The sequence below is a fragment of the Stigmatopora nigra genome, chromosome 1 (assembly GCF_051989575.1).
Source record: "Stigmatopora nigra isolate UIUO_SnigA chromosome 1, RoL_Snig_1.1, whole genome shotgun sequence".
In the NCBI taxonomy this organism is placed as follows: domain Eukaryota; kingdom Metazoa; phylum Chordata; class Actinopteri; order Syngnathiformes; family Syngnathidae; genus Stigmatopora; species Stigmatopora nigra.
The window spans coordinates 2,779,586-2,795,402 of record NC_135508.1 but is presented as its reverse complement, the minus strand read 5'-3'; the positions used below and the strand labels follow the sequence as shown (position 1 = coordinate 2,795,402).

The 15,817-nt window shown below is 32.0% G+C and overlaps 1 protein-coding gene across 2 annotated transcripts in view; it reads right to left on the bottom strand.

The window, feature by feature from the left end:
- prex1 (phosphatidylinositol-3,4,5-trisphosphate-dependent Rac exchange factor 1) overlaps positions 1 to 15,817 on the bottom strand; it is a 124,226-nt gene that overhangs the window by 5,690 nt on the left and 102,719 nt on the right. For both annotated transcript variants that reach the window (XM_077712366.1, XM_077712367.1), the window contains exons 27-35: positions 12,704 to 12,792; positions 12,338 to 12,420; positions 10,781 to 10,871; positions 10,574 to 10,702; positions 8,739 to 8,780; positions 6,202 to 6,419; positions 4,988 to 5,090; positions 3,211 to 3,354; positions 1,938 to 2,052 (exon numbers count right to left, since the gene is read on the bottom strand). In XM_077712366.1, coding sequence (XP_077568492.1) covers positions 1,938 to 2,052; positions 3,211 to 3,354; positions 4,988 to 5,090; positions 6,202 to 6,419; positions 8,739 to 8,780; positions 10,574 to 10,702; positions 10,781 to 10,871; positions 12,338 to 12,420; positions 12,704 to 12,792 — 1,014 coding nt within the window. The remainder of the gene's footprint in view (positions 1 to 1,937; positions 2,053 to 3,210; positions 3,355 to 4,987; positions 5,091 to 6,201; positions 6,420 to 8,738; positions 8,781 to 10,573; positions 10,703 to 10,780; positions 10,872 to 12,337; positions 12,421 to 12,703; positions 12,793 to 15,817) is intronic.

Here is a 15,817-nt window from a genome sequence, read left to right as displayed (position 1 = left end):
AATGAAACAAATATTATTGTATTAAGGTAAAAAATCCAACACATTAACAAGGGCTGGCTCTAGAGGTGAATGTGTAGTTCCTTTCAAAAAGAGTGCTAACTTATCCAAAGCACCTTCTCTGCCCGTGCATCACATACTTGCAATTAGCAATAGCAATTACCGTATTTTCACCACTATAAAGCGCACTTAAAAGTCTTAAATTTTCTCCAAAATAGACAGTGCGCCATATAATCCAGTGCACCTTATAATACAGTGCGCCTTATATATGGAAAAAACTGAAAACCAAAAACGAAAAACCACCACTGTCGGATATTTAAAAAACCACAAACGCCTGAACTGAAACAATACTGTTAAATATGCAGATGCCATCTTAGTTGACATCTTCCATCATATAGCTCCTCCCCCACTGCAAGATTTTATAGAAAAAAAATCCAAAACATCAACAATGGCTAGCTCTAGAGGTGACTGTAAAGTAGTGAGTGCTTCATACCTGGAATTCAATAGCAATTACTGTATTTTCACGACTATAAGGCGCATTTAAAAGTCTTACATTTTCTCCAAAATAGACAGTGCGCCTTATAATACAGTGCGCCTTATATATGGAAAAAAACAGAAAAACAAAAACAAAAAAAAACACCACTGTCGGATATTAAAAAAACACAAACGCCTGAACTGAAACAATACTGTTAAATATGCAGATGCCATCTTAGTTCACAAAATCTTCCATCATATAGCTCCTCCCCCACTCTAAGATTTTATACAAAAAAAATCCAAAACGTCAACAATGGCTGGCTCTAGAGGTGACTGTGTAGTTCCCTTTAGAAAGAATACATTTAGCAAGTCAATAGCAATTACCGTATTTTCACGACTATAAGGCGCACTTAAGTGTTACATTTTCTCCAAAATAGACATTGCGCCTTATAATGCTGTGCACCTTATAATACAGTGCGCCTTATAATACATTGCACCTTATAATACAGGGCACCTAATTATACAGCGCACCTTACAATACAGTGTGCCTTCTATATGGAAAAAATGTCATTCATTGAGGGTGCGCCTTATAATGCGGTGCGCCTTATAGTCGTGAAAATACGTAGCATACGTGAACGCCTGTCTCTGAACCTCTTGGCCAATCATCTTCTAATCACAACACTGTTTTAAATGGTGCTACTTGTGTGTGGGTGGACCGTATTTTCTCACGTATAAGCCGCATCCACGTATAAGCTAAGTCTAATTTGTGCGCATATAAGCCTTACCCTCGATTCAGTCATCATTTTTTTAACAACAAATACGGCGTATATGCGATAAAGTACGGAAAGTGTAATTGTTTACCTTCAACTTGCACAAGAAATTAGGCCTTTGCTACAATCTTACATATTTACATATTTATGTTCATTAACATTAAAATGAATGTGTTCATTAATATGTGCTGTCCCTTATTAAATAAATCTCAAAACTCAAATTTAATATCATATTTGTTAAATAGTCCCAAATTAAATACTAGATTAACAAGTCTGCCAAACGTGTTTTGTATTTGGATGTCGGAAATTGGAAAATGCGTCTTTCTACCTATAGAGGGAGCCAAAAATCAATGAAACAAATATCTTTGTCACGGGTGCCAAACAAGTTAGACACAAAAAGCCAACATTTAAAACGACGAGAATCACAGAAGAAACATAAAAAATCCAATCTGCCAAATTAATTTTAAAATATAATTCATTATTTGTATATTATGGAACCTGATGAATTTAAGTGTGTTTTAATTTAGGCTAATAAAAACAAAAAAAGAGGCAAAGAGTCACAATATATATATAAAATGTGATAATAAGCAAAAAGCCATTTTTATTTTGGCCGGGAGCCGAATGCGGCTCAAGAGCGAAGCGTTTGCCAACAATGGTTTATTTGAATTAAATGTAGTATATACTAAGCCTAAGTACCTGAGTTTGCGGTAGTAGACCTTGACCTTCTCCAAGGAGACAGCATTGGTGCGTTGCTGGAACTCTTCCATGGGGATGTATTCTTGTTGTGATAAGCCTTCTGGACGCTCCAGTGCTGCACATCCAATATGACATATTTCATCAGTATTTACATACTTGTATAATGACAATAAAAGCATTTAATTCAATTTAATATGCAGAAGATATCATTTTATCTGTGCAACCTGTTTGTAGCATGTGATTGAGAACAAGGGGATCTCGGGTTACCAATTAAAAAGTAAATAAATAAAGGGAAAGTTAGTTATACAGATAGAAAGAAAAGGGGGGTATTTTTTTAAGAATATGGTTATTTTTCCCCTCATAAATCCATAAGATAATCAAATATCTGCAATTTAAAAATAAATAAAATCATATCATTTGAGTAGAACGTCAACTTGATTTCACGTGGGCCGGACCATTTTAGATATAATATTTAGATTTTTTATTTTTATATAAATGGATTAAAAGAACTGGATTAAAAGCCCTGAATATTCAGTTTTTTTATAGATCTAAAACAATCTTTATTTTAGCATTTTTTATATATATTTTTAGATTTTACAAAAGGATTTTTGAACTAAAAACAGGAAGAATGTATTTAAAAACTTAGAATTATTGATTTAAAAAGGGAAAAATCAGGAAATAGGATATGCATCTATACTCTTCATTTAAATTTGATCCTAAAACAGAAAGTTAGCACTCATAATTTACTTTCCCGGGCCGCACAAAATGATGCGGCGGGCCAGATTTGGCCCCCGGGCCGCCACTTTAACACCACTGACGTATAGCAATCATTAATTAATCTATATCCATACCGCCTTCATTATTGAGAAGGCCGAGTGATTAACACATTGGCCCTGTGATAGGCTGGCCATTAGTTCAGGGCGTCTATAGTCAGCTGGGATAGGCTCCAGCACCCCTGCGACCCTTGTGAGGATAAGCGGATCAGAAAATGAATGATTCCCACCCTAAATCTATACATCAATTATCCATTTAAGACATTTTATCAGACTTGGTTGGACAGTAGCCAAAACTATTTACATCTATCTACCTCTAGGGGGCGTTGGATATTCTCCTATTTACACATGAACGGCACGGAAATAAAAACAATGACATTTGTCATAGGAGCAACCCATTACTTAATTATTTTCTTACTGATAGGGTATTAATTGACGTTTCCACACTAGTAAAAGTGTTGAAATAATTAAAAAAAATAATAATAAAAATTCCAGCATACCTCTGGTGAAAAGAACGGTGTGGAGTTTGAGATTTCCTCCGTTTTGTAGTCGACTGGGCAGCTCACTAAAGTGCCAGCTGTCCAAGTAGAGCGTCACTTTCAAGGCCTGTCGGCTGCCCTCCACTTGGTAGCAAACGGGTGAGTCTGAAAAATGAAGAGAGATAGGATAAAGATATCTTAAGCTATGTAACATGGTCATTTTCAGTAGGAAATGACAACAACTGTTCTATTTTTCAAACAAAAATCTTAGAAATGTCATTTCTATAGATGGTTTTGGACATATACTGCTTTATTAGATAAAAAAAGACTCCTAATTTTATTAGAGTATACATAGATAACATATCTTTTGAGTTCTGGGAGAACGGTAATGGGATTTTTGCAAGTGAGACCACTCGGATAAATGAAATGGTAACATTTATCGAGTCGTTTTGAAGGTTAGTATGTTTTCTTGGGAAGGATTCACGCTGAAAACTATTGAAGTGATGGATTACTTCGTAATGCTAACTACAGTTAGCGCTAGCTACGCGCTGTCTGATCAGCAAAGTGATATTTGCAAAAATTCATGGTGCAATACCCTATTGGACCGAATATAAGACGACCTCATATTTTTCATAGGCTCAAATTAGATAAAAGATGGCTTTTGGTTTTTGAAATGTAAGGCGACCAATCACTTACTGTCATGAAACAACAAAATTGCAAAAACTGCATCAACTCGAGTTCTGGACCAAAGAATACCTAATCGAGGCATTTTTTAAAATCTTGTACTTGTATAAAACTGCAGAGGCTGCTAACCACTTTAGTCACTTTTTGTAGGCGACTACTTATTTATGTGACAATTTATTTAAGTGTACTATTTATCTAATTTGACTACTTATTTAGGTGGACTAATCTATTTTGACTAGTTATTTAATTTGACTTCTTATTTAAGTTGACTACTTCTTTAATTCGACTACTTCTTATTTAAGTTGACTACTTCTTTAATTCGACTACTTCTTATTTAAGTGGACTACTTCTTATTTAAGTGGACTACTTCTTATTTAAGTGGACTACTTCTTATTTAAGTGGACTACTTCTCATTTAAGTTGACTACTTCTTATTTAAGTTGACGACTTCTTATTTAAGTTGACTACTTCTTGTTTAAGTTGACTACTTCTTATTTAAGTTGACTACTTCTTATTTAAATTGACTACTTCTTATTTAAGTTGACTACTTCTCATTTAAGTTGACTACTTCTTATTTAAGTTGACGACTTCTTATTTAAGTTGACTACTTGTTATTTAAATTGATTACTTCTTATTTAGGTTGACTACTTCTTATTGAAGTTAAGTACTTATCTAATTTGACGACTTATTGAAGTGGACTACTTATTTATTCATCACTTAATTATTTATAATTTGTGCACTTCAAATCTAATTATACTTGTATAATGAATGACAATAATATAATTCAATTCAATTAATCATCAAAATGTTCAACATTCACTTTTATCCATCTCCATCTAGTGATGTAAATGAGTACAATATCGATACCCAGATTTTACGATCGTCTTATTTCAAAACAAAAAAACATCGTCTTATATTCGGATCAATACGATATATATATATAAAAAAAATCATGTTTCTATTTTGAACTCAAATTAAACTCCAACAGAGTAAACGTGTCAAAGTGACCATACACATCCATAACGGAACTCTATTTCAAATCAGTTGAAGCGTCCAGCTGCTCATCAGCAGCCGAGCGACTATTTTGACAGACTGAATACGTCTTTGTAGCTTACTTGCAACGAGACATTCATCCTCCAGTTGCCGGAAGAACACTGTGACTTTGTCCAAGTCTGACAGGGCCGCCTTGGTGTCTTCCAACATGGTCCGCTCTTCTTTCTGCAAGGGAGGGAAACATAGCCAGTTGAGAAAATGCACTAGTAGGATCTTTTTCATACACTAAAATATTGAAATACACCTCCAAAAAAACCCTTCCAGACAGGAGACCCAATCTTAGACTATTTGTATGGTGTTATACATGTAAGAAAATTTCATAAATGTAGCCTGAGAGCATGTACAAAACCCAAAATTGAGTTTAACAAGCTAAAAATTAGTGTATATCGTAATCTAAAACTTTCGTGACCGGACGTTTGGTCACCAGGCTTTTGGTCGCCGGTCTTTTGGTCGCCGGTCTTTTGGTCGCCAGTCTTTTGGTCGCCATTCTTTTGGTCGCCGGTCTTTGAGTCGCCGTTTGTTTTGGTCCTTTTTGGTCGCCGGTCTTTTGGTCACCGGTCTTTTAGTCACCGGTCTTTTGGTCACCGGTCTTTTAGTCACCGGTCTTTTGGTCGCTGGTCTTTTGGTCGCTGGTCTTTTGGTCGCCGGCCTTTTGGTTGCCGGGCAAATGTACTTAGATATTAAACAGTACTTAGATATAAAACAGTACATAAATATTAAACAGTACTTAGATATGAAACAGTACTTAGATATGAAACAGTACTTAGATATGAAACAGTACCCCAGATATTAAACAGCACTTAGATATTAAACAGTACTTAGATATTAAACAGTATTAAGATATTAAACAGTACTTAGATCTTAAACAGTACTTAGATATTAAAAAGTATTTAGATATTAAACAGTACATAGATATTAAACAGTAATTAGATATGAAACAGTATTTAGATATTCAACAGTACTTAGATATTCAACAGTACTTCAATATTAAACAGTACTTAGATATTCAACAGTACTTAGATATTCAACAGTACTTCGATATTCAACAGTACTTCGATATTAAACAGTACTTCGATATTAAACAGTACTTCGATATTCAACAGTACTTCGATATTAAACAGTACTTCGATATTAAACAGTACTTAGATATTAAACAGTACTTAAATATTAAACCCTCACTTAGATATTAAACTGTCTCTCTTAGATATTAAACTCCGAACACATGTCACCATGACAAACCGCTTGACAAAACACGACTAGCGACAGTGATCCTCACCACATGCGGCGCTAACGTCGACTGCAAGTGTAGCAGAACGCCGATGGCGGAAATTTGCTCCAGCCATTTGCGGCTAGTCTCTTTGCTGTCCTCCTGATACTCTCCGGCGTTGTTGAAGCGGAACCTCAACGCGGCCAAGAGCTGCTCCGCCAACGTACACAAGGCGGCTGTGGCCGCCTGACAAAAGATGACGTCTCGTCGAAGTTGAAGCGACGTGTCTGGTAAAAAAAAGATGAAAATCCTAGATCAAGGAGACAACCTGGCACTGGTTTATGGCATGAAATAAAGTTCCATTCCATTCCAATCCAATCCAAAGCATACCTGTCAACCTAGGCCAATTGCGCCCCTTATTAATGATTGCAATTCCGCTTATTAAGCAATAAAAAAAACGTACAAATTCAAAACGGCACATATTTACAGTGTTCCCCCGCTACTTCGCGCTTCAGTTAACGCGGACGCGGAGCTTCGCAGATTTTTTTGGGAAAAAAAATACATATTACATTGAAACAACATATTTTACAGTTTTTTTTGTTATAACATGAATTTCACCCTCTCTACCCGTATTCTATATGGTGTACTGTATACAGGGGGGTAAAAATAAATAATTAAAAAAAAAAAAGATATATATATATATATATATATATATATATATATATATATATAAATATATATAAATATATATATATATATATATATATATATATATATATATATATATATATATATATATATATATATATATATATATATATATATATATATATATATATATATATATATATATATATATATATATATATATATATATATATATATATATATATATATATATATATATATATATATATATATATATATATATATATATATATATATATATATATATATATAAATATATATAAATATATATATATATATATATATATATATATATATATATATATATATATATATATATATATATATATATATATATATATATATATATATATATATATATATATATATATATATATATATATATATATATATATATATATATATATATATATATATATATATATATATATATATATATATATATATATATATTTATATAGATTTATATAGATTTATATATATATATATATATATATATATATATATATATATATATATATATATATATATATATATATATATATATATATATATATATATATATATATATATATATATATATATATATATATATATATATATATATATATATATATATATATATATATATATATATATATATATATATATATATATATATATATATATATATATATATATATATATATATATATATATATATATATATATATATATATATATATATATATATATATATATATATATATATATATATTTATATAGATTTATATATATATATATATATATATATATATATATATATATATATATATATATATATATATATATATATATATATATATATTATATATATATATATATATATATATATATATATATATATATATATATATATATATATATATATATATATATATATATATATATATATATATCTTTTTTTTTTTTATTATTTATTTTTACCCCCCTGTGAGAATTTAATTCTCCAAATATATATATATATATATATATATATATATATATATATATATATATATATATATATATATATATATATATATATATATATATATATATATATATATATATATATATATATATATATATATATATATATATATATATATATATATATATATATATATATATATATATATATATATATATATATTTGGAGAATTAAATTCAAATTAAGCATTTTGGAAGGGGAATCCCTACTTTGGGGAAATGCACTTATTGCGGGTGGTCCCGGTCCCCATTAACCGCGATAACCGAGGGAACACTGTACTCACATAGAACGGACTTATAGGGCATGATAATTATAACAAATTTATTGTACTGTGGCGTGTAATGATTCTTTATTTCATTTTCGCAATTCTTGTACTGTATATGAATTTTATATGATTGAACTATGATGGCAGCCCATTGTAAAGTGGTAGGCGTGTCCGCCTCACAGTTCTGGGGTCGTGGGTTCGAACCCAAATCTGGGTTCACCCCATCCTCTTTGGACCCAGATTTGGGTCCAAAGAGGACGGGGTGCCCAATCAGTGTGAACTAAATTCAAGATTCTGTAGATGTCGCTGTATGACACTGATAGCTTGATTGTTTGGGTACATTGCTTGCTGACACGCTATATTTATATATTGAAAAGGGTAAAAGGATATCATGCTTAAAAGATGACAACATTAGCAATCAAATATGAGCTTTTGTCTGTTACCAGTGACCGAGATGATCCGGATTAGAGCCGAAATGGGTAAAACGAGATCAGTTTTACAAAAAAAATCCTGTATAAAAGTTATTATACGGCGTACACAATTTGAAATGATCAAAAGACGTATAAAATACAGGCAAAACATGATGATAGGTATGTTTAACACAAGGAAATGTTGCACTACCTGTGCATTTCAGCAGAGCCAGAAGAAGCTGGTTCTTTCCATCTGAAAAAGTAGACACAAAAAAATGAATACTAATAGTTTTCGGAATATTTTGAAGGGAATATAAAAGCCAACAACCCTCGATAGGTTGCATCTGAAAGTCAGGGTGGAGGCGGGGCCAATAGAGCCAACCCGGGACAAGAAAGGTATCAAAATGTCAATCAAAATTAGAATTAAGTTTAGTGTAAAGTTAGATTAAACTTATTTTTGAGTGTCTGCATCGTAATCAAAGTTAATTTAAATTAGTTTATGTTATGTTACGAGCGCGTTCCCGTGCAAAATTTTCCTTCCACAAAATCCGTCTAATTTTAATACTATTAAACACATTTTAGTACTATAAAACATATTTCCGTACTATTATACACATTTTAGTACTATTAAACACATTTTAATACTATTAAACACATTTTAATACTATTAAACACATTTTAGTACTATTAAACATATTTCCGTACTATTAAACCACCATTTATTTGTTACTTTGGTAATAGATATCAAATTAGAACAAATAAAAACATTTTTCCAATCCAATATCCTGTTTTGGGTGTCTTTTCCAGAGGCTTGGAACAAATTAATTAGTCTTGAGTTCATTTTCCTTGGGGAAACGTTCATTTGAGTTCCAAATAAATCGACATACGAGCTCAGTCCCGCAACACATTAAGCTCGTATCTTGAGGCACCAGTGTAACAGCAGTGTAAGGTCAGATTAAATGTATTTTTGAGTGTCGGCATCGTAATCCAAGTTACCGTATTTTCACGACTATAAGGCGCACTTAAAAGTCTTAAATTTTCTCCAAAATAGACAGTGCGCCTTATAATCCAGTGCGCCTTATATATGGAAAAAACAGAAAACCAAAAAGGAAACACCACCAAAAAGGAAAAAGTGTGACCTTTTGAAGTGTGACTCCCACTGGATTATTATCAAGCTGTCTTTGAAGAAATGCTCACGCCTTAGTCGACAACTTCCTTTTTTTTTTTAGTTGTGGGAGTGAACTTGTGTATTAGTAGATTTTTTGACTCCATGCCCGTGTGTAAAAACTCAAGAGTGGCAGATAACCACACATTGCCATACGCAACCAATCATTGATGGTTAATGTTATGTTGGCATACAGTTTTTGACTCCACAGACTTTTTTTTTAGAATTTATCATGTAGATTTTACGCATTTTCTGACTTATGGATTCAATTAATTTGTCATTTTGTTAACAAGCATGTGGCTAATTTGGTGGGCAATATGGGAAAAACATTTTCTGTATTTTCACGACTATAAGGCGCACTTAACAGTCTTACATTTTATCCAAAATAGATACTGCGCCTTATAATCCAGTGCGCCTTATATATGGAAAAAAACAGAAAACCAAAAACGAAACACCACCACTGTTGGATATTAAAAAAACACAAACGCCTGAACTGAAACAATACTGTTAAATATGCGGATGCCATCTTAGTTTACAAAATCTTCCATCATATAGCTCCTCCCCCACTGCAAGATTTTATACCAAAAAATCCAAAACATCAACAATGGCCGGCTCTAGAAGTGACTGTAAAGTAGTGAGTGCTTCATACCAGGAAGTCAATAGCAAATACCGTATTTTCACGACTATAAGGGGCACTTAAAAGTCTTCAATCTTCTCCAAAATAGACAGTGTGCCTTATATATGGAAAAAATGTCATTCATTGAGGGTGCGCCTTATAATGCGGTGCGCCTTATAGTCGTGAAAATACGGTAATTTAAATTCGTTTTTGTTATTTTACGAGCGCGTTGCCATGTAAAAAAGGTATCATCGTCTATTAGTACCTTCCACAAATCTCTGTAGGCTTTCCACCAGAGTTTTGATAGAATTAGGAAGGTTCCAAGGGTCTTCTTGGATGTTCTTATGGATGACATAACGACAGCGAACCGTCCAGTCTTCCGTTTGGCGAAATTCTGCGCACACAATACACTAGTAGAAGCATATGATAGTTTACTACATTAATATCCAAACATGCAGGAGCTAATAGGAACCTGGTTGGCTGTGATCAGAGTAAAAGTGCTTGGTTTCTTCACAAGCCTTGGTCATGACACTTCCTTTGAGGAGGCAGTTGATGGAGTCAACCTGGGTACAACATAAACAACGAAAAATAAACATGTACTCCCAAAGGAACTTTTCACAGAATGAACACAAAATTGAACAGCTTTTTTGTGGTGTAAAATTTCTACTTCCGTACCGAGCTAATGCAAAGAGGACAATTTGTCAAGCAAAGTGTTCCTATAGTAGTATTTCTAATAGAAACTAAACGATAGTATTTCTAATAGAAAGTAAACTATAGCATTTCTAATAGAAAGTAAACTATAGTATTTCTAATAGAAACTAAACTATAGTATTTCTAATAGAAACTAAACTATAGTATTTCTAATTGAAACTAAACTCTAGTATTTCGAATAGAAACTCTAGTATTTCGAATAGAAACTCTAGTATTTCGAATAGAAACGAAACTTTTGTATTTCGAATAGAAACTCTAGTATTTCGAATAGAAACGAAACTTTTGTATTTCGAATAGAAACTCTAGTATTTCGAATAGAAACTCTAGTATTTCTAATAGTAACTAGTATTTCAAATAGAAACTAAACTCTAGTATTTCGAATAGAAACTAGTATTTCGAATAGAAACTAGTATTTCGAATAGAAACTAGTATTTCTAATAGAAACGATAGTATTTCTAATAGAAACTATAGTATTTGTAATCGAAACTATAGTATTTCTAATAGAAACTATAGTATTTGTAATCGAAACTATAGTATTTGTAATCGAAACTATAGTATTTCTAATAGAAACTATAGTATTTGTAATCGAAACTATAGTATTTGTAATCGAAACTATAGTATTTCTAATAGAAACGATAGTATTTCCAATAGAAACTATAGTATTTGTAATTGAAACTATAGTATTTGTAATCGAAACTATAGTATTTGTAATTGAAACTATAGTATTTCTAATAGAAACTATAGTATTTGTAATCGAAACTATAGTATTTGTAATCGAAACTATAGTATTTGTAATGGAAACTATAGTATTTCTAATCGAAACTATAGTATTTGTAATCGAAACTATAGTATTTCTAATATAAACGATAGTATTTCAAAAAGAAACGATAGTATTTCTAATCGAAACTATAGTATTTCTAATAGGAACAATAGTATTTCTAATGGAAACAATAGTATTTCTAATAGAAACCATAGTATTTCTAATAGAAACCATAGTATTTCTAATAGAAACTATAGTATTTCTAATCGAAACTATAGTATTTATCATCGAAACTATAATATTTTGAATAGAAACGATAGTATTTCGAATAGAAACAATAGTATTTCTAATAGAAACGATAGTATTTCGAATAGAATCTATAGTATTTCTAGTAGAAACTATAGTATTTCGAATAGAAACTAGAGCATTTCTAATAGAAACTATAGTAAATCTTATAAAAACTATATTATTTAATATTAGTAGTCGACGATGAAGTTTTCGTCTTCTACCAATATATATATATATATATGTAGCGTATTTATTCCGAAATGACCAAACCTGGTTGAAAAGGTGCTCAAGACAACCATGTAGCTTGTCTTGTTTATCCGACGGGATCCTCATATCACAGGGTAGCTCATCTCCTAACGACACAAAACACATTTTATTAAATAGTGTGAAATATTAATATCATATGTTTTGTCGGCCTCCATGAATATGGATTAGTCAACTTTATTTCAGCAGCATCTTTTAAAAAGTCATTTATGTTGCTGGATGATTTTTTTAGACTATAATTTTATCTAAGAGAGCCACAGTTCCATGATCATATACTTTCAAATACAGTATATATGAAAATTAAAAACAAACGCACCTCTACTCACGAATTATTTGTTTGCAGAACTTTTTTTGTAAGTTGAATAGCTTTACCTGATCCCATCTCGTCACTCCCCAGGTAAGAGCTGTTACTCCTCACACTCGTGTACGACAGGACGGAATCTCGGTTGCTGTTGCATTCACTGCCAAAAAAAACAACAACCCAAAAAACAACAAAGTTAGAACTGTGTCAATGTGCTATACAATTTTCAACGTATTCATGGGCAAACTACGGCCCGCGGGGCACATCCGGCCCGTAAGGCGTTTTAATCCGGCCCGCCGACGTTGTCCAAATAAGGTTAGGGTTTTGTTTTGTTTTTCCCCAAGATGGCGCCGTCACACGGAAGCCAGCGGCAGTAGCTGTGTCCATTCTTATTTGTTTTTGGTGTTTTACAGCCACTCTATCATTTTTAAATGACATTTAATATTTCTTAATACATTCCTTTTTACTTTACTTTGTACTTTATACGTTTGACTTTACTTTGTACGTTATACTTTTTACTTTACTTTGTACTTTTTACTTTACTTTGTACTTTTTACTTTACTTTGTACTTTTTACTTTACTTTGTTCTTTATATTTTAATTTGTACTTTATACTTTACTTTGTACTTTATACTTTACTTTGTACTTTACTTTGTACTTTACTTTGTACTCTACTTTGTACTTTATACTTTACTTTGTACTTTATACTTTACTTTGTACTTTATACTTTACTTTGTACTTTATACTTTACTTTGTACTTTATACTTTACTTTGTACTTTATACTTTACTTTGTACTTTGTACTTTACTTTGTACTTTATACTTTACTTTGTACTTCATACTTTACTTTGTACTTGAGACTACTTTGTACTTTATACTTTACTTTGTACGTTATACTTTACTTTGTACTTTATACTTTACTTTGTACTTTAGACTACTTTGTACTTTAGACTACTTTGTACTTTATACTTTACTTTGTACATTATACTTTACTTTGTACTTTAGACTACTTTGTACTTTATACTTTTTACCTTACTTTGTACTTTATACTTTACTTTGTACTTTATACTTTCTACTTTACTTTGTACTTTATACTTTTTACTTTACTTTGTACTTTATACTTTACTTTGTTCTTTTTACTTTTTATTCTACTTTATTCTTTTTACTTTACTTTGTACTTTATACTTTACTTTGTACTTTATACTTTACTTTGTACTTTATACTTTACTTTGTACTTTATACTTTACTTTGTACTTTATTCTTTTTACTTTACTTTGAACTTTGTACTTTACTTTGTACTTTACTTTGTGTTAATACTTTAGTCCTTTTTTCTGTTTATGTTTCATATGTACTATTAACGGATGCACTTTTTTATATGTATCATATCTTGTGCTGACTCATCTGTCAATTTTTTAAAGTCAATGTGGCCCCCGGGCTGAAAAGTTTGCCCACCCCTGATCTAGTCATTATACTGCATTTTTATGATAACAAATTCCTCCCGGGTGATTCTTACCACCTCAAAACAAGGAAATCATTCTCACTGAAGCAACAACGAGAGGCTTTCATTAAATTTAGAAAGATAGTATTTAAATATATAACATATAGGTAACATCTAATTAACTAAATGTGCAGGAACCTGTATTTTTTTTAAAGCTGGATGTTTATAGACATGTGTAGACATGATTGAATGATTTTTGCGGGAACGCATGGACGATTTATGGGACAGAAATTATACAGCGATTTTAATTGCGCGTACTTGATTGGCTCGGGGGCGCCGCAAATGAGTCACAGAGTTTGGAATGATAGATGGGCTAATTGTGAGAGTATACTGGTGCAACGACGAGACAAGGTTGTCTTTGTCTTCCACTTGGATGGATGACACTATGCCTAGTGTGTGTATTTGTGTGTCTGCTTGGTGGGGGGTGCCGGATGGCAGCAATTAAGCAAATAGTGTTAAGATAGCAATCTGTTGTGGGTTTGGCTCAGGTTCACCTTTCACTTTTTTACTCATTGGCACGCTCAAGCAAACAATGGAGTGCCATTTTTAATGAGTGCATTGGCGTAAATTGAAGGAAATTTATAGCATGATGTAGTCTAGATAAAAGAATGTGTTTTACATATTCAAATTTGGTGTAAAAGTACGAAATGGACCGAATTTTTCGCACTAAGGCACAACTATAAGACTTACATTTTTTTTAAAGAGCTGGCAATGCGTCTTTAAATTTGATGCACCTTATATATGGGTCAGAATTGGTTAATTGTTGTATGAAATTCCCTTTAGATCAGCTCTATCTAGATCGGGGGTGCCCCAGTCTGGTATCCAAGGGGTGTCAAACATACGGCCCGCGGGCCGAATTCGGCCCGTCTGGTGGTTTGGTACGGCCCGGGGAAGAAAGCTGCATTGTATAAAAAAATGCATTTTCCTTAAAATGTGTAGTTCGTGTATTATCCGCTAGGGGGCGCCGTGTTTTAGTACGTGCAGATGACATGAATTGACATTTATTCATGTTCTTATGTTATTCTCTTGTTCATAATATATTGTTCATAATGTAAAAGGAAAATTCTGTTAATAAACATTTTGATAATTGACTCATTCTTTGCACTAATTATTAGTATTAGTGACTAATAATTAGTGGAAAAAAGTGGGCTTATTTTTAGTTCTATGTAATTTTGCAATGAGTTCACTGGTCCGGCCCGCTTGATCTCAAATTAAGCCGTATTCGGCTCACAGACCAAAGAGAGTTTGACACCCCTGCCCTATTCGGTCTGTTTTCTGTCTGTTTTCCATACTCAACCACCAATGCACTACTGAGGGACTGTTTGGTAACTTCAGTCTCAGTCTGCAAAAGGTCGCCACCTTGTGGACTACCTGTGTATGGCTCCAGTTTTTTTTTAACTAGTTCTACAATGTCTTCTGTGTCTGTATTGGTACTGCAACGAAGACATTTCCTGAATATGGGATGAAATAAAGTTCTAACCTAATTTATCCTGACTAACACACTTGAATCAAATAATCTGGATTGGTATTGGATCTGGATAAAGCTTCTAGGCAGTTTTCTTATGAGTTGATCATCTGATTCAGGTTTGGTAAAGGAGGGTGATATGGAAAACTAGATCCAGGGTGTCAGACTCGGGTTGGTTTGCGGGCCGCATTAACGTCAATTTGATTTGATGTGGGCCGGACCAT